The sequence below is a fragment of the Ranitomeya variabilis genome, chromosome 2, assembly GCF_051348905.1.
Source record: "Ranitomeya variabilis isolate aRanVar5 chromosome 2, aRanVar5.hap1, whole genome shotgun sequence".
In the NCBI taxonomy this organism is placed as follows: Eukaryota; Metazoa; Chordata; class Amphibia; order Anura; family Dendrobatidae; genus Ranitomeya; species Ranitomeya variabilis.
The window spans coordinates 491,541,915-491,560,647 of record NC_135233.1 but is presented as its reverse complement, the minus strand read 5'-3'; the positions used below and the strand labels follow the sequence as shown (position 1 = coordinate 491,560,647).

At 46.6% G+C, this 18,733-nt stretch overlaps 1 protein-coding gene across 1 annotated transcript in view; it reads right to left on the bottom strand.

Moving 5' to 3' along the window:
- Positions 1–18,345, bottom strand: part of LOC143809651 (microtubule-associated serine/threonine-protein kinase 2-like) — a 30,725-nt gene extending 12,380 nt beyond the window's left edge. The window contains exons 1-15 of the mRNA XM_077292704.1: positions 18,094–18,345; positions 17,774–17,875; positions 15,393–15,495; positions 14,807–14,874; positions 12,743–12,828; positions 11,302–11,510; positions 9,851–9,989; positions 9,636–9,768; positions 9,280–9,445; positions 9,065–9,163; positions 8,752–8,874; positions 8,528–8,601; positions 8,346–8,437; positions 7,895–7,968; positions 7,414–7,506 (exon numbers count right to left, since the gene is read on the bottom strand). Of these exons, the coding sequence (XP_077148819.1) occupies positions 7,414–7,506; positions 7,895–7,968; positions 8,346–8,437; positions 8,528–8,601; positions 8,752–8,874; positions 9,065–9,163; positions 9,280–9,445; positions 9,636–9,768; positions 9,851–9,989; positions 11,302–11,510; positions 12,743–12,828; positions 14,807–14,874; positions 15,393–15,495; positions 17,774–17,875; positions 18,094–18,318 (1,786 nt within the window). The 5' untranslated portion in view covers positions 18,319–18,345. The remainder of the gene's footprint in view (positions 1–7,413; positions 7,507–7,894; positions 7,969–8,345; positions 8,438–8,527; positions 8,602–8,751; positions 8,875–9,064; positions 9,164–9,279; positions 9,446–9,635; positions 9,769–9,850; positions 9,990–11,301; positions 11,511–12,742; positions 12,829–14,806; positions 14,875–15,392; positions 15,496–17,773; positions 17,876–18,093) is intronic.
- Positions 18,346–18,733: the final 388 nt, after the last annotated feature.

Genomic DNA, 18,733 nt, shown 5'->3' with positions numbered 1-18,733 from the left:
GAACGCTGTGAGGGGACACATTTCATAAGTGTTAGGTTCAGCATCTGCAAGGACCATAATTAAAAGAGCTAAGTTTACCTTTTCCAGCATTAGTGCTGTACACGATGGCTCTTCCAGCTACAAACGCCTGGGGGGGGGGTTAAAGGTTTCCTTTCAACTTGCTCCAGTGCAGGCTTCGGCCTACACTCCGCTCCCCCTGCTCCTCCTGCTGACCCTGGGCTCTAACACCGCCAGTTGGGGCCCAGATGTGCTAGCTGCACAGAGAAAAACACCAGCCAATGTGTCAGTGGGGTTCAGCACCGCCAGCTGTTCCCCTGCTGTGCAGCCGGCATCGTGTCCTGCAAAAGCCACGCAGACACCAGAACTGAAATTGAAGGGAACCTGTCCCCCCTCCCCCAGGCGTTTGTACGTTTTTAAGGCCACCTTGTACAGCGGTAATGCTGCATGTGTGCAAGGTGGCTCATAAACGTATTCTCCTCGCACATGTGGAACGGAAAACACGTCTAAAATGTGTCCTCTGTGTGACCATTTAACCGTCCCGGTGGTGTGACTTTCCTTTGTAATGACACGCTGCAACCCCCTTGGTAGCGCTGCCCGTCTTCTGGCATCATTGTTTGGCTGCCTGCGCCTCTGCGGCCGCCCTGACCCACACAACGCCCCTCGGTGTCTTATTTCTTGGGACTGCGAGGGTGTGTTTGATGGGCATGAGCAGTGCATCAGTTCGCCTGTCCCTCATCTCCTTCCGCCTTCTTCAGACTGTGCGGCTTCATGGCCGTGGCATGCGATAAGGGATCAGCTGACGCCACATAGTCTGAAGCAGGTGTAAGAACCCAAGCGAGAGGCGAACATATGTACTGCGCCAGGCCATGAATCCCAGCCCCGCAGTGTTTTAACTATGTCAATACACTGCGGGGCTGTGATTCATGGGCATCGCGAACCGCACCAGCCAACATTAAATGAGGTCAGAAGATGGGCAGCGCTAACAGCGCTAGGCCAGGGGATAACACGACAGCGCAGACTCCTGTACAGCAAATAACAATGCTCAGGAGGCTGCACCCAGCACCAAGGTGGGATTCTTGACATCTGTGCTGCGTCTCATTACAAAGGGAACTCGCGCCTCCAACACAGTTTGACTGTATAAAGGGCTAAATGTTATACGTGTTCCATTCAGCGTGTGCAAGGAGCCAAATTAAAAGAGCAACCTTTGACTTGTGCACCACTACTGCTGCATAAGCTGTGGCTCTTCTACTTTGTAACCCCTGAGGGGGGGTTAAAGGTTACCTTTGAAATTGGTTCGATTAGGCTTCGGCCTACACTCTGCTCCCCCTGCAGAGCCCGGGCTCCAACACCGCCAGTTGGGGCCCGGTACTGCTAGCTGCACAGAGAAAAACACCAGCCAATGTGTCAGTGGGGTTCAGCACCGCCAGCTGTTCCCCTGCTGTGCAGCCGGCAACGTGTCCTGCAAAAGCCACGCAGACACAACACACCCAAAGCTGCCGCCAGTGCAGGCTTCGGCCTACACTCTGCTCCCTCTCCTCCTCCTGCTGACCCCGGGCTCCAACACCGCCAGTTGGGGCCCGGTACTGCTAGCTGCACAGAGAAAAACACCAGCCAATGTGGCAGTGGGGTTCAGCACCGCCAGCTGTTCCCCTGCTGTGCAGCCGGCAACGTGTCCTGCAACAGCCACGCAGGCACAACAGACCCAAAGCTGCCGCCAGTGCAGGCTTCGGCCTACACTCTGCTCCCTCTCCTCCTCCTGCTGACCCCGGGCTCCAACACCGCCAGTTGGGGCCCGGTACTGCTAGCTGCACAGAGAAAAACACCAGCCAATGTGTCAGTGGGGTTCAGCACCGCCAGCTGTTCCCCTGCTGTGCAGCCGGCATCGTGTCCTGCAAAAGCCACGCAGACACAACACACCCAAAGCTGCCGCCAGTGCAGGCTTCGGCCTACACTCTGCTCCCTCTCCTCCTCCTGCTGACCCCGGGCTCCAACACCGCCAGTTGGGGCCCGGTACTGCTAGCTGCACAGAGAAAAACACCAGCCAATGTGTCAGTGGGGTTCAGCACCGCCAGCTGTTCCCCTGCTGTGCAGCCGGCATCGTGTCCTGCAAAAGCCACGCAGACACCAGAACTGAAATTGAAGGGAACCTGTCCCCCCTCCCCCAGGCGTTTGTACGTTTTTAAGGCCACCTTGTACAGCGGTAATGCTGCATGTGTGCAAGGTGGCTCATAAACGTATTCTCCTCGCACATGTGGAACGGAAAACACGTCTAAAATGTGTCCTCTGTGTGACCATTTAACCGTCCCGGTGGTGTGACTTTCCTTTGTAATGACACGCTGCAACCCCCTTGGTAGCGCTGCCCGTCTTCTGGCATCATTGTTTGGCTGCCTGCGCCTCTGCGGCCGCCCTGACCCACACAACGCCCCTCGGTGTCTTATTTCTTGGGACTGCGAGGGTGTGTTTGATGGGCATGAGCAGTGCATCAGTTCGCCTGTCCCTCATCTCCTTCCGCCTTCTTCAGACTGTGCGGCTTCATGGCCGTGGCATGCGATAAGGGATCAGCTGACGCCACATAGTCTGAAGCAGGTGTAAGAACCCAAGCGAGAGGCGAACATATGTACTGCGCCAGGCCATGAATCCCAGCCCCGCAGTGTTTTAACTATGTCAATACACTGCGGGGCTGTGATTCATGGGCATCGCGAACCGCACCAGCCAACATTAAATGAGGTCAGAAGATGGGCAGCGCTAACAGCGCTAGGCCAGGGGATAACACGACAGCGCAGACTCCTGTACAGCAAATAACAACGCTCAGGAGGCTGCACCCAGCACCAAGGTGGGATTCTTGACATCTGTGCTGCGTCTCATTACAAAGGGAACTCGCGCCTCCAACACAGTTTGACTGTATAAAGGGCTAAATGTTATACGTGTTCCATTCAGCGTGTGCAAGGAGCCAAATTAAAAGAGCAACCTTTGACTTGTGCACCACTACTGCTGCATAAGCTGTGGCTCTTCTACTTTGTAACCCCTGAGGGGGGGTTAAAGGTTACCTTTGAAATTGGTTCGATTAGGCTTAGGCCTACACTCTGCTCCCCCTGCAGAGCCCGGGCTCCAACACCGCCAGTTGGGGCCCGGTACTGCTAGCTGCACAGAGAAAAACACCAGCCAATGTGTCAGTGGGGTTCAGCACCGCCAGCTGTTCCCCTGCTGTGCAGCCGGCATCGTGTCCTGCAAAAGCCACGCAGACACCAGAACTGAAATTGAAGGGAACCTGTCCCCCCTCCCCCAGGCGTTTGTACGTTTTTAAGGCCACCTTGTACAGCGGTAATGCTGCATGTGTGCAAGGTGGCTCATAAACGTATTCTCCTCGCACATGGGGAACGGAAAACACGTCTAAAATGTGTCCTCTGTGTGACCATTTAACCGTCCCGGTGGTGTGACTTTCCTTTGTAATGACACGCTGCAACCCCCTTGGTAGCGCTGCCCGTCTTCTGGCATCATTGTTTGGCTGCCTGCGCCTCTGCGGCCGCCCTGACCCACACAACGCCCCTCGGTGTCTTATTTCTTGGGACTGCGAGGGTGTATTTGATGGGCATGAGCAGTGCATCAGTTCGCCTGTCCCTCATCTCCTTCCGCCTTCTTCAGACTGTGCGGCTTCATGGCCGTGGCATGCGATAAGGGATCAGCTGACGCCACATAGTCTGAAGCAGGTGTAAGAACCCAAGCGAGAGGCGAACATATGTACTGCGCCAGGCCATGAATCCCAGCCCCGCAGTGTTTTAACTATGTCAATACACTGCGGGGCTGTGATTCATGGGCATCGCGAACCGCACCAGCCAACATTAAATGAGGTCAGAAGATGGGCAGCGCTAACAGCGCTAGGCCAGGGGATAACACGACAGCGCAGACTCCTGTACAGCAAATAACAACGCTCAGGAGGCTGCACCCAGCACCAAGGTGGGATTCTTGACATCTGTGCTGCGTCTCATTACAAAGGGAACTCGCGCCTCCAACACAGTTTGACTGTATAAAGGGCTAAATGTTATACGTGTTCCATTCAGCGTGTGCAAGGAGCCAAATTAAAAGAGCAACCTTTGACTTGTGCACCACTACTGCTGCATAAGCTGTGGCTCTTCTACTTTGTAACCCCTGAGGGGGGGTTAAAGGTTACCTTTGAAATTGGTTCGATTAGGCTTCGGCCTACACTCTGCTCCCCCTGCAGAGCCCGGGCTCCAACACCGCCAGTTGGGGCCCGGTACTGCTAGCTGCACAGAGAAAAACACCAGCCAATGTGTCAGTGGGGTTCAGCACCGCCAGCTGTTCCCCTGCTGTGCAGCCGGCAACGTGTCCTGCAAAAGCCACGCAGACACAACACACCCAAAGCTGCCGCCAGTGCAGGCTTCGGCCTACACTCTGCTCCCTCTCCTCCTCCTGCTGACCCCGGGCTCCAACACCGCCAGTTGGGGCCCGGTACTGCTAGCTGCACAGAGAAAAACACCAGCCAATGTGTCAGTGGGGTTCAGCACCGCCAGCTGTTCCCCTGCTGTGCAGCCGGCAACGTGTCCTGCAAAAGCCACGCAGACACAACACACCCAAAGCTGCCGCCAGTGCAGGCTTCGGCCTACACTCTGCTCCCTCTCCTCCTCCTGCTGACCCCGGGCTCCAACACCGCCAGTTGGGGCCCGGTACTGCTAGCTGCACAGAGAAAAACACCAGCCAATGTGTCAGTGGGGTTCAGCACCGCCAGCTGTTCCCCTGCTGTGCAGCCGGCATCGTGTCCTGCAAAAGCCACGCAGACACTTGCTCTTGTACCTTCTGCTCCCCATCCTGGTTCCAGTACCGTCAGCTGGTTCCGGGCAGAGCCTTTGGCTTAGGTGCCTCCCTCTGGGTATCCGAGTTCCACCAACGTCAGGTGGTCCTTGGTAGTGCTTTCAGGCACGGGTACCTCCTGCTTAGTAACCGGGTTCCAGTAACGTCAGCTGGTCCTCGGTAGTTCCATTGGCTCTTGGACCTTCGGCTACCCATCCGGGTTCCAGCACCGTCAGCTGGTTCTCGGCACTGTCTTTTGCTCTTGTACCTTCTGCTCCCCATCCTGGTTCCAGTACCGTCAGCTGGTTCCGGGCAGAGCCTTTGGCTTAGGTGCCTCCCTCTGGGTATCCGAGTTCCACCAACGTCAGGTGGTCCTTGGTAGTGCTTTCAGGCACGGGTACCTCCTGCTTAGTAACCGGGTTCCAGTAACGTCAGCTGGTCCTCGGTAGTTCCATTGGCTCTTGGACCTTCGGGTAGCCATCCGAGTTCCAGTTCCATCAGCTGGTTCTCGGCATTTTCTCAGCCTTCTTGTACCTTCTGCTACATTTCCAAGTTCAAGAGACTAAACACGATGACCCGGAAGAACACCCCTAAGATGACGACGACACCAGAGACGACAACCACCGTGATGACGACGACCCTGGAGACGATGACCCTGAAGACCACCGTGATGACGACGACCCCGGAGACGACGACCCTGGAGACGACGACGACCTGGAAGACCGAGAAGCAGAAGAACAAGAGGCTGCAGAACAAAGAGCAGAAGAACATTAAGCATAACACTAAATATCAGAGCAAAAAATATTATCTAAATTATAAGCAGAAGAAGACTAAGCAGTGTATGGGGGTGAGTCCGTTCCTCCTCGTGGTGCCCCTGGATAAAGCCTGATGCTGCAGGCCAAACTGAACACGGACAAATGTAACTGTTTTGTGACAGGCAGAACGGAAGGTGTAATCTTCAAACTTTTATAGATAACAACTACAGGAATGCCTGTCACAAATAAGAATATGATGAAGAAGTAGAATATGATGAAGATAATAGTAAAATAAAAAGAATATGAACAATGTAACCCAAAAAATAATAGGTAGAAGATGAAGAAGAAGATGAATAAGGTGAAGAAGTTGATGTCAAAGAAGCTGATGATGAGGATAATGAAGAGGAAAGCGTGGGAGAAGTAAAAAAGAAGGTGAAGGGCGTTGAAGTAGTGAAACATCAATATGTGGCATAAAAAAAAAAAAAAATTAACATAGTCAAATTCTTTCTAACGCCGAACGTCATCCAAAAAAAAAAAAATCCTGCTATTCTATTACATTGGGCTAAACCTCTGTGCCTTTAATGTCTCCGCCACGTCCCCCAATACATCCTACATTATTCTTAGTTGTTTTCCTTCATGTAGAATGAACCTACAAGTGTATAAAGGGTTTATTTTAATTCCGATATTTTCGTCCCATTGACTTGCATTGGGATCGGGTATCGGTATCGGATTGGATCCGATATTTTGACGGTATCGGCCGATACTTTCCGATACCGATACTTTCCGATATCGGAAAGTATCGCTCAACACTACTTATTACATGATACTACTGTGCGGTCACTGTGGCCGAATGGCAGAGGAATCTATACAGATGCAAGGAGGTGGCCGGTCCACTCAGTAGCACCTACTCCTCCTTCCTTGTGACCTCCCGTGCACTTTATACAAAGAGGTTCTTCGTTTAGTATTGCAATGTATGTGATGCACTTTGTATACCGCCATATGATGCACCTACATGTTGTTGTATTGTTATGCTGTGTTAGTACTGTTACGTTTGTACTGTTCCTATTGTGATATATCGTATTTTGAGTGTCCCCTTTAAGTACTGTTGCTAGTTTAGGGACAGTAAACAGTTAGTATTGTGGGTTGGGCCAGCAGCAGCAGAGAGGGAACAGGGAGCTGCTGTCTTCTCTAGAGAACTGCCTAGGACCTCAGACAGGACAGTTGTATATGGATACAGGGCATTGCCAGGCCTCCAAAACGGGAGGGAACTGCTGCTCTGAATTAAGGACTGAACACTCAGAGGCAGACTTGCAATAAGGGCCTTAGGATTGCCAAAAAGGCCCCCGCTTCTGTAGGGCTATGCCCAGCGTGTGGAATTCCTCCTCACTTGGACTACTGCAATTGCTGTGGGTGCAGTTGGAGACCAGAACAGGGAAAGCATAGGAAAACCAGTATTGTACTCTTGCATTTACTTCATTCCTCTACTGTTAATAAACGTTTTTCCCCATTGTAGTTTGTTGCCTATTGTGGATTCTGTGTCGACTGGACGGCTGGGATCAAAGGAGAAAGGTAACTCCAGGGAAAAGAACTGCAGAAGATCCATATTGTATGTAAAACGGAACAGGGGCAGAAGTGCTCACTGACTGTATCCTTAGTGGACTCTGCTTGTGAACTGTGCCTTTAAGTAACTCGCCACGACTACCACCCTCCTGGTTTCCCCCTCTTACACAGAGATCAGGGATCACTGTCAGCCATCAAACATGTAACAATATAATCAATGACAGATGTCATTTTCTCCACATGAATTGTTCTCACTGACAGCACACAACGTGGAGCCGATCCTCACACTTACCTTGTCTCTTTTCCCCCTTTTCTTCATTTTCTGAGCTTTGTTGCTCAATACTCAAATATATCAAAGATTTCCCTTCCTCGTGAGCTGGAAATTCTGAGCAGAAAGTAAAAAAAAACCTCTTAGTAACATTATATTCTTATAGGATCTGCTTTGTATCTATAATGTAAGTAAAGCGACGACTTATTACATGATACTACTGTGCGGTCACTGTGGCCGAATGGCAGAGGAATCTATACAGAGGTCAGGGATCACTGTCAGCCATCATACATATCCCATCACTGACAGATAACATCTGCTCCACATAAATGATCTGGTAATCTGGGAAAACTGTACAAAATTAGCGAAATGTATGGGCCTATGGGCAACATAATTGGGATCCGTGAAACATAGATAACATAGGAGACAAATAACAGAAAATTCATGTGAAATATTTGAGACTTGAAGACAACATTCTCATTTGTTGTGCTGTAGACGTACATACCTGACCATGGGGACGAGGATGGCAAACTGGTAAAAGCATCGTCTTTAATAGATGCAGGAAAAGATTCTTTCTGCCTGTTTGGAAGAAGAAAAACATGTAAATCACAAGTAAATGCAGTATAAAAGGGGTTGTCTCACTAGAGTAACACCAGCCAAAGGCCTATTAGGACATATGAGAGTTATAGTGTGGAAAATACAGCGAAAAACAACTACAAAGAATGGCTGGCATGTAGTTGTATATCTCTACCACAGTGTGGGCAGCACTAAAAGAGCATGACTGGCTGCAATTATGGGATGTCGCCATCAGCAGTTTCTGAAGCCAAAAGCACAATGACTGCTAATCATGGGGCGATGGATGCTGTATTTGATATTATGGTATTTATGTCATGCATTTGGGGTTGTGCACATATATCAGCCTGAAGCTCCAAGTAATGACCCTATAATCTACTCACATTTCTGAGACGTCCATGCTGGATTCTGGGGTACACGGTGGAGGGGACTTGGGATCCTCCTTGTTCATCCTCCTGGTAGCGTTGGTATAGAGCTAAATGCGGACAACAAGAAAATATGAAATACTTTTTTTTCCTTTTAGAGGTATTTTTTCATTTTTTGGATCTAATGTTTGCATACTTACTTTAGAAAGCCATAAAGAAGACGATGTAAAATTTGGGTAGTTAAAGCTCTCATTGTCCTCCCCATCAGAGTGATCTACAAGACATAGGTAATGAAGTATTATTAGAGGTTGTCAATGAAACACAGTCACCATTTATCTATAATATTAATGCCAAGCAATTGTCTCAAACTATGGTAGACAAGACAAACAGCTGCTTCGTCTAGATGACGTCTCCTTCTACTTACTGATAGAGAAGCTTGTGTACACTTTTGACGCAAGCTGAGGAACGTACATCGGCTTCTGACTTAGAAGGTTGTTAAAGTCTAAGTCTATCAGGAATGGATGACTCTTGATCTCAAATGCTCCTGCTGGAAAAGACAAAACAAAAGTGTTGTGGATATTGTCAGAAACTGTTCTACATCTGAATTATTTAACTTAATCTGAACTAATGTAATTTCAGTCATATTATGAAGAATTATAAATGGATGAGCTGATAGAGAAGAGCTGATTCTCATGGACATGAGCAATATGTCCTATGTGTAATAAGCAAATTTTTACCTGTCCCAAGTCTTTGTGCAGGATTCTTTCTGAGCAGATCAGTGATGAGGCTCCGAGCAGCAACGGGAAGAAAGGGCTTATGATCCCAATGTACGCCTCCTGTTATATAGAAAATGACAAAAAATAAAACATCTTTATTGGACTGTAAGATAGAGCAAAGGAACTAAGTAAACAAATGTAACCTATCAAAGCAATGATCGGATTACTTCACTTACCAACAACAATATTTTTATAAATCTCAGTTTGGGAAATCCCATAAAATGGTACACATCCCACAAGAAATTTATGTAGTATGACCCCCATTGACCACCAGTCAACAGGTCTTCCATAGCCTTCTTTCAGGATGACCTCTGGGGCTATGTAATATGGGGTGCCACAGACCTGGAAACCAACAGAAGAAAGAGATGAGATTGATCATACCATTATTATGACGAGTTTTCACCATAAAAACACAATAACACAAGATAAAATATCAGCGGAAAAGATCTATAGAAATGAAGAATGCAGAGAAGAAACAACAGTGTGATGAGATTAGTAAAGAACAAGCTGCGCTTCTGTAAGTGATGCCAACCTCATGGTCCCGAAACTCTCTGCTGATGTTCTCTGCTGATTGCTTGTAGGTGTTGGTTTTTGGTATCATGACACCAACGTTTGAAAGTCCAAAATCTGTAACTTTAATGTGTCCAGCAGATGTTATCAGGAGGCTATGAAAGAAAAGATGGTTTTAACCTTACAGAATATATGATAATTGATAACTTCCTTTATTATACTACAGGGGGCACTTACTTATCTGGCTTTAGGTCTCTGTGCACCACACCGTAGCTGTGCAAGTATTCTACAGCAACAACGGCTTCTGCAAAGTACAAGCGGGCCAAGGGGACACGTAAACGACCCCTGGTGTTTAATAGGGTCTGACAGTCTCCACCTGTAGAAAAAAGGAAATATGATCGGTGAGGGGTTTATAAAGCAGATCACCGTGATGTATAATGAGAAGTGAGCAGAGATATTTGTCAGGAGAGAATATGTACAGATATATTGAATAGTGCACATAATATTAGACTAAAGTAGTGGTGAAATGTGGTCTATGTAACTAATAGCATAAAGTCATATCACATCTTGTCTACAGCTGAAGATGCTGGAGATACTGGAGATACTGGCATGCTCAGTGTGGACATACAGGGGGGATCACACAGACAGTGGGGTACATAGAAATCACAGGGCCCCAGAGAAAAAGTTCTAATTAGGCCTCTAAAAATGATATCTACGGTATCTATCTGATATCTATCTATAGAAGCCCCTTAGTGTTCTCACCAGCAATATACTTTTTCATGGCCATTTCAAAGTATGATGCCCTCAAGCTTGCCCCCACCCACAAACACTGAGTATGGTATCCCCACAGTGAATCCTCCTGCCTACAGTATCACCCCACATATACAGTGTCAGTATGATGCCCACACTAAGTATAATGGCGCCCACAGTGCCTATACTTGGTATAATGTCCCACACAGACCCTCACACAATATAATGGCCCCCACATGTCTCCACTCAGTATGATGGTCCCCTCAGCCAGTCACACATAATGTGGACCCTAACACAGAATGAGGACTCCCACACAGAATAAGGTCCCCCACAGCACACCACTCAGTATGCAGACCCCACTCAGTATAGGGGCATTCACAGCCAGCAAATCAATATGGGGACATTAGCAGGCTCCCATAGCCTATCACACAGTGCTTTGTCCCCCACAGATACCCATTCAGTATTATGGCCCCTGCATTAATAAAGCACTATTCACCTCGCCCCATTCCCACGGCATGCTGCTCTGGTCAGTACAGTGGGAGTACTGAGACTCCTCGCTACAGGCTGTGACTGCTCTGCACCAGCAGCGTACGGAGCCTCAGACCACAGTCTCACAACCACAGGCTGAATGGTGGATCAGGGAGCTTTCGGCTTCCTCATGGGCCATTCTGTTCAGCCATATTCACATTCTGAGGATGCGGCTACTCTGAATTTGTGATGATAATGCCAAGTGGCGCTAGGCCTCCTCCGACTCATGAGCCCCATAGTACCCCTGCACACACATCAATGGGTTCCTGGGCATCTAGGTAATATATGACCTATAGTAAATGCTCTGTGGTGATGTAACCAACCACCTGGACAAATCCTAATTATATGTGCGGTGATGAGATGTAAGCAGACATGGATGACTATCATACAGTATAATGCACATGTCCTACCTTCTACATACTCCATGACCATGCAGAGGTGAGATTTAGTTGGAAAGGAACAGAGCATGGAGACCACAAAGGAACAGTCAGCGAATGTCAAGATGTCCCTCTCCTGAAAGGCTCGATCCACTCTTTTTGGAGTATTCAGGCTCCGCTTGTCCATTTTCTTCATCGCAAAGATCTGGTGTAAGTCTTTATGGCGCGCCAAGTAGACAGACCTGGAGAAAAGAACAATACGTGGTTTATAACCAATCCTTATTATCAGTCCATCTATAGAAGTCATTATATGATCTTCTGTACTAATTCTTGAAGTCCGTCCGTCACTGGAAATACATTTCTAGAAATTAATAAAATAGCACTACATAGATCAACTATGGAGATCTATGTAATGCCATGTCCGTCGGAGCCCTCACATGTCACATTAGAGAGGAGAGAATCTTCTTGGGCAGATTCTCTATCATTGACCAGAAGATCCGATTCTGCCCAAGTAAAATTTAGTCCAAATTGAAATTCCTCCAGTTGCTGTAAGAAGTTTATTCTGCTCCTCCCATAGATAAATAATAATGGAGCACATTCTGCCCACCTGTCCGAGGCTCCCACCTGTCCATCCCTGCAGGTCTCCATCCTCCGTTCCAGTCTTCGGTTGCTCTGGCGCCCCCTTCTGGACCTGAGGCCAGTGATTGGACTCACGTGGTCATGGTGGAGGGTGTGGGTGCAGATGTCATTGACGTCAATATCATGTCAATCCTCCCGTGACCGTGTGTAGCCGATCACTCTTATCAACTCCATAATGGAACCCCACAAAACCAAACTCTGCTGAGGAGGAAGCTCTGGTGGAGGCGGCAACATAAGAACAGATGGGGTCTAGGACAAGTGAGTGTAATGTATTGTATTATTTTAATCCCTTTCCTTAAGGGTGTGTGCCCATCTTAAGCATTTGCAGTAGAAATTTTTGCACCGTATCTTTATTTCTAAGCATGAAAAACGATGTCCAAAATAGGCACATTTTTGTTGCGTTTTTGATACTTTTTCTACCTGCATTTTTGTTGCAGATTTTTCCACACTCATTATTATGTGTGAAATCTGCGGAAAGAAATGACACGCTGCAGATTTAAATGGAAAGATAAGCATCGTGTGCATGAGACTTCAGGAATCTCATTTACTTTCTGGCATCATGAAATCCTTCAGGATTTGTAAAAAATCTGAGCAGAAAAACACATGAAAAAAAAGCGACAAGTCTGCGATGTGTGCACAGGTGCTTCCAGTGTAACCTGTTATAGGTCAGTACGCTCCACTGTATATGAATGAGCTGAATAGTGAGAATTAGATGTGAACAGTGATGTGGACTCAGATCATTTCCCTATGATAGTGCTGAATGGCAGAGCACAGAGGCAGAAGTGTTGTCATAGGGAACCCTGAGAAATGTGGATTATAGCTACAGAAATCTCACCCAAAAGATCCTTTGCCGATCAGTTTGGATATTTCAAAGTCTCTTATATGTGGTTTTCTCGCTGGGATCAATGATTCGATCTCTCCCTGTAAAAAATAAGAAATGATATTCAGATAAAAAAGCTCCAGATACAAAACCGTCTTCCTCCAATATTATGTCCCAGCTGATTTACAGTGATTGAATGTAGGGAGGATACAAGCAGGGCGCTCCGCAGACACGGATGTAATCTAACCCCGTAATAACCAGGGGTATTTCTGTTCTTGCGTTTCCGATTTTCGCTCCCCTTCTCCCCAGAGCCATAACTTTGTTATTTTCGGTTAATATGGCCATGTGAGGGTTGTTTTTTGTGGGACAAATTGTACTTTTGAACAACACTATTGGTTTTACCTTAACCTGTACTGAAAAACGGATAAAAACTCTAAGTGCAGTGAAATTGCAGATAAGTGCAATCCCACACTTGTTCTTTGTTTGGCTTTTTTGGTAGGTTCACTAAATGCTAGAACTGACCTGCCATTATGATTCTCCAGATCATTACGAGTTCACAGACACCAAACATGTCTAGGTTCTTTTTTATTTAAGTGGTGAAAAAAAAACATTCAAAGTTTTGTCAAAAAAAAAAAAAAAAAAAGACTCTGTTTTACGACACCCGTAGCATATTCATTTTTCGTGATCTACGGCTAGGTGAGGGCTTATTTTGTGAGTGCGGAACTGATATTTTTATTGATACCATTTTTGGATAGATATGATGTTTTGATCGTCCATTATTGCATTTTATTGCAATGTTGCAGCGACTAAAAAAGAGTAATTCTGGCATTTTGATTTTTTTTCTCGTTACGTCATTTACTGATTGGAATAATTCTTCTTATACTTTGACAGATCGGGTGATTCCGAATGCTACAATATCAAATATGTTTTTTTTTTAAATTGTTTTCAATGGGGCAAAAGGGGGGTAATTTGAACTTTTATATTTTTAGAAACTTTTTTTGTACTTTTTACTTGCTTCACTAGTCTCCATGGGAGATGAGAATCTGTGATCATCCGATCGCTTGTGTCACACATAGCAAAAAGGCTCATCTGCTATGAGGGTCGACCACCGGGCGGCGCCAATAGCATTTCAGCAATGACAACCAAAGGGTCTCCTGCAGACCTCGGGTTGTCATGCCAACCCATCAGCGACACGCGGTCATGTGACACAGACACCAATGGGCGGAGCTAAGACGCGCTTACGAAGCGGCCATGTTATATCCCGCTGTCGGAGTTCGACAGCAGCATTTAACATGTTAACAGCCGTGGGTGGATCACAATTCCACCCGTGGCTGTTAGGATCACATGACAGCTGATCAGATGAGCTGATATGTGCCGGAAAAGATAGGGGAGGCCACGGACAAAGCATTAAAGGGTTTTTAAAGGGTTAAGGGGGATCCGCCATACACCGGATTCATTGTACAGTGCTGAATAATATGGGAGATCAAAGATGAAAACTTAAAGGGAATCTGTCAGCAGGTTTTTTATATGTAATCTAAAAACAGCATGACGTAGGGGCTGAAATTCTGATTCCAGCAACATGTCACTTACTAGGCTGCATGTCGTCTTATTAAAATCAGAGTTTAATCAGCAAGAGATTATCACTATAGGACTAGTGTTGTGCCGCGTAGTCCTATTGCTCTATGTAGCCCTGCTCCCACCACTGATTAGCAGATTTCTGCCTATTCAGAGTGTACTGTACACAGAAAGCGGCCAATCAGTGGTGTGGGCGGGGTTATACATGGCTCAGTATTCAGAGCTCTGCTAGATCTGCAACAGAGAAAAGTGTGATTTTATCACAACTGCTGCAGCCAGTAAAGTAGGTGACCTCTCTGGAATCAGGGTCTCTGCCCCTACATCATGCTGTTCTCAGAAACCTGGTGCCAGATTCCGTTTAGTATAAGTGCTATTATCTAACACAACAGTGTCAGCTACATTTAGAACAGAGATGTCCCTTGGTTATATGAGGGATAATACTGGATGTGTCATTCACTCCCCATGATCTGGTGATATACAGATATCTCCCTCTATGATACTCACAGCGGCAGGTTTTTGGATCTCCGGGATCTCATAGATTCCACTGTCAGGAATCGCTAGCACAGTTGGATCTAAAATAGTGATGAAGAGATGAAGAAATAAAATGTATTAGACGACATCAATCCTACATACACAATACAGCAATATAACGGAGAAATGGCGGGACATCTGTAAATGGGATTATTACTAATTATATGAGGATCCTAAATATGAGGAAGTCATCGCCCTCGCTGTACATGTGAGGGATGGGAAGGGAGAGCTCAAGCAGAGAAGCCATATGCAAATTAGCCTGTAAGTGCACTAGGGGCGTGTCACTGCACTCAGACGTTTTCTTCTACGCCCCCAGTGCACTTCCATCCAGGTTGGTGTATGGCTTCTACGTTAGATTTCTCACGACTGAGATATTGGATTTCTAAAAACAAAAGGATACCTTTCATTAGAGGGTAATGTCCTGTACAGTCAGAGCAGCACTTCACATGTAACATGTGCTGACAGGTTCCCTGCACACAGTGTAGAGTAAATCCGCCATTGTCCCCTGTGCTCTATTATATCTGGAGATTCCTTCTAGAAGGTCGGGTGATCGGCTTACCTGTGATCAGATCGCTGGTCAGTTCCCGCTGACTCGTATTAGGGTCAGGGATTATTTCCGGGTGTAGATTTTGCCCATCTTTGATGTCGCCTTCTGCTGTTTCCTAATAATAATAATAATATATAGATTTAATATGTGGAAGATTTCACTAAATCACCAAATACATAAATCAGGAAGCAATAAACCTGCATTTACAGATCCAGCAATTGTAACTATACAGATAATGCGCCATGTTGATCACTTTTCTCATTCTCTCATTTAAGTGGATTAAGATAAATTAAGATTGAAAAATCAAATGTTCAGTGTAAACTTCGACTCCTCTGCACCGTGATCCCAGAGCCGTGTTACCTGCGCTCGTTATATCATGGGTACTTCATTCATTACAGTATTAAAGGGAATGGCTTTACACTGCAGCTCCTCTCCACAAATCCAGATTACCGCATATACTCGAGTATAAGCCGACCCGAGTATAAACCGAGACCCCTAATTTTGCCACAAAAAACTGGGAAAACTTATTGACTCAAGTATAAGCCTAGGGTTGGAAATGCAGCAGGTACTGGTAAATTCAAAAAAAATAAAAATAGATACCAATAAAAGTAAAATTGATTGGGACATTAGTAGGTTAATTGTTTTTGAATATTCATATTGAATCAGGAGCCGCATATAATGCTCCATACAGTTCATGATGGCCCCATAAGATGCTCCATACAAAATACGCCCCATATAGGTTAATAATGGCCCCATAAGATGCTTCATATTAAAATATGTCCCATATAATGCTGCACAAAGGTTAATGATGGCCCCATAAGATGCTCCATAGAATAATATGCCCCATATAATGCTCCATAAGGGTTGATTGCCCCATAAGATGCTCCATAGAATAATATGCCCCATATAATGCTCCATAAAAGTTGATGGCCCCATAAGATGCTCCACAGAATAATATGCCCCATATGCTGCTCCATAAAGGTTGATGGCCCTATAAGATGCTCCATATAATCACATGCCCCATATGCTGCTCCATAAAGGTTGATGGACCCATAATATGCTCCATAGAATAATATGCCCCATATGCTGCTCCATAAAGGTTGATGGCCCCATGAGATTCTCCGTAGAATAATATGCCCCATATGCTGCCCCATTAAGGTTGATGGCCCCATAAGATGCTCCATAGAATAATATGCCCCATATGCTGTTCCATAAAGGTTGATGGCCCTATAAGATGCTCCATAGCATAATATGCCCCATATGCTGCTCCATAAAGGTTGATGGCCCCATAAGATGCTCCATAGAATAATATGCCCCGTATGCTGCTGTTGCTGTGATTAAAAATAAATTTAAAAAATGACATACTCTGCTCTCATTGCTGGGCGCCGAGTGCCGGGGTCCTGAGCAGGCGGGGACACCAGCGTGCTTTGAGGACCAGGTGCCATAGTCGCTGCTGGCTCAGGCCCCCGGCACTTGCGATATTCACCCGTCCCCGTTCCACTGCCGCGTGCCGCTGTGTCTTCTGGCTCTCTGCAGTGACTGTTCAGGCAGAGGGCGTGCACTAAACACCATCGCATCGCACCCTCTGACCTGAACGTCACAACCAGAAGACGCAGAAGACACAGCGTGGTGGTGGAACGGGGACAGGTGAATATCGCATGGCTCACCCTCCCCCGTCATACTCACCCCCTCCTGGCGCAGTCTCTGCAAGTCCCTGCTTCTCTGGTGGTCTCTGGCTCGCACTAGCCGCTTGTTCTTGTGTTCAGCGGTCACATGGTACCGCTCATTAAAGTAATGAATATGCGCTCCAGCCCTATGGGAGTGGAGTCGTGTCCATATTCATTACTTTAATGAACGGTACCACGTGACTGCTGAACACAGGAAAAGCTGCCGGCGCCGAGACCATCTGAGAAGCAGGGACATGCAGAGACGCATCAGGTGGGGGTGAGTATGATGTGACAGCCACTCCCCCTCCCCCGCCGACCCCCTGGGACAATGACTCGAGTATAAGCGGAGAGGGGCACTTTCAGCCTAAAAAAAATGGGCTGAAAATCTCGGCTTATACTCAAGTATATACGGTATAAGAGTCTTGTATGCACAACATTTCGGTAATATCGCCCATTATCTCAGCTGCAGCATTTACAATCAGGAAGATAATAGCGCTAGACAGAGGCGGAAATACAGAAATACAGAAATACACTGAGCTGTGACTACAACAGCAGAATACAGACTGCCATCAGAGCAGCAGAGACTAGCGACCATAAATATGCTGTGCTGAAGGGAGCTGACAGGGAGGCCTGTAAGATCTAACACCAGATCTTCTAATATCTGACTGGTTATCTGGAGAAGATCAGAAACAAGGACGTGTGATAGAGAAGAAGACGGGTCCTTACCAGGCGTTCCGATGAGCGGGCCGGACGTTCCAGTGCAGACAGGACTTTTTGGGCGAGTTCCTTAATAGAAGAAAAATCGCCATTTTGAAATGTTGTTTCAGCCTATAAAAAAAGAAAGGAAATAAAAATGAGAATCCTGAGGTGAGAAAGGCACAAAGGAGGCAGCCATTTTATGCGACATTTGCTCCTCTGTCTGCAGATACAATAACGCCATATCTGGGGATTCGTTGTGTTTTATATTGGAGGAAAGAAGAAACGTCTATCCCGCTATTATGGTCTATTATTATGGAGAAGATTTGTGTGGAGCATCTGCCACTTACCTGCTGTAGTAATGTCTTGATGTTCTGAGGTAAATCGCTCAGATACTCTGAGGTTAGATGACCTTGGTAGTATTTGGTCAGGCAGTCAGTTACCAGCCCCATCACCAGCCGGCGAGTGAAGCTGAGGACGCCATCGGGTGGTAGAAGCGCAATGTCGGGGTTATTGTTGGAAATAATCTCCCATAGTGCGTCTACCTGAAGATTATCCAGAAGATAGTCAGCCATAGCGAGTAAGTGCAAGTGCGCACAGTCCACCAGCTATAGAGTCAAACAATGACACCCGTGACACTGTGCAGATTCTATAAGTAGACACAGTGTTCCGTGATGTCATAATAGCCGACCATCATGAGTGATGTCATAATAGCCGACCATCATGAGTGATGTCATAATGGCCGACCATCATGAGGTGATGTCATAATGGCCGACCATCATGAGTGATGTCATCATGGAATCTTGGGATAGAATCTTACATGGGCGGCTCTGTACAAATAGATGCTGCCTAGTAATTCTGAAAGTGGAAAACCATAGAATGAATTATGTCTCTGTGTTATTATGGCCGTTCTATTTTATTTCTAACTAGTACACACCCCATGTAAGGGTATGTTCACATGTTGCATTTTTGCAGGATTTTATTTTAGGC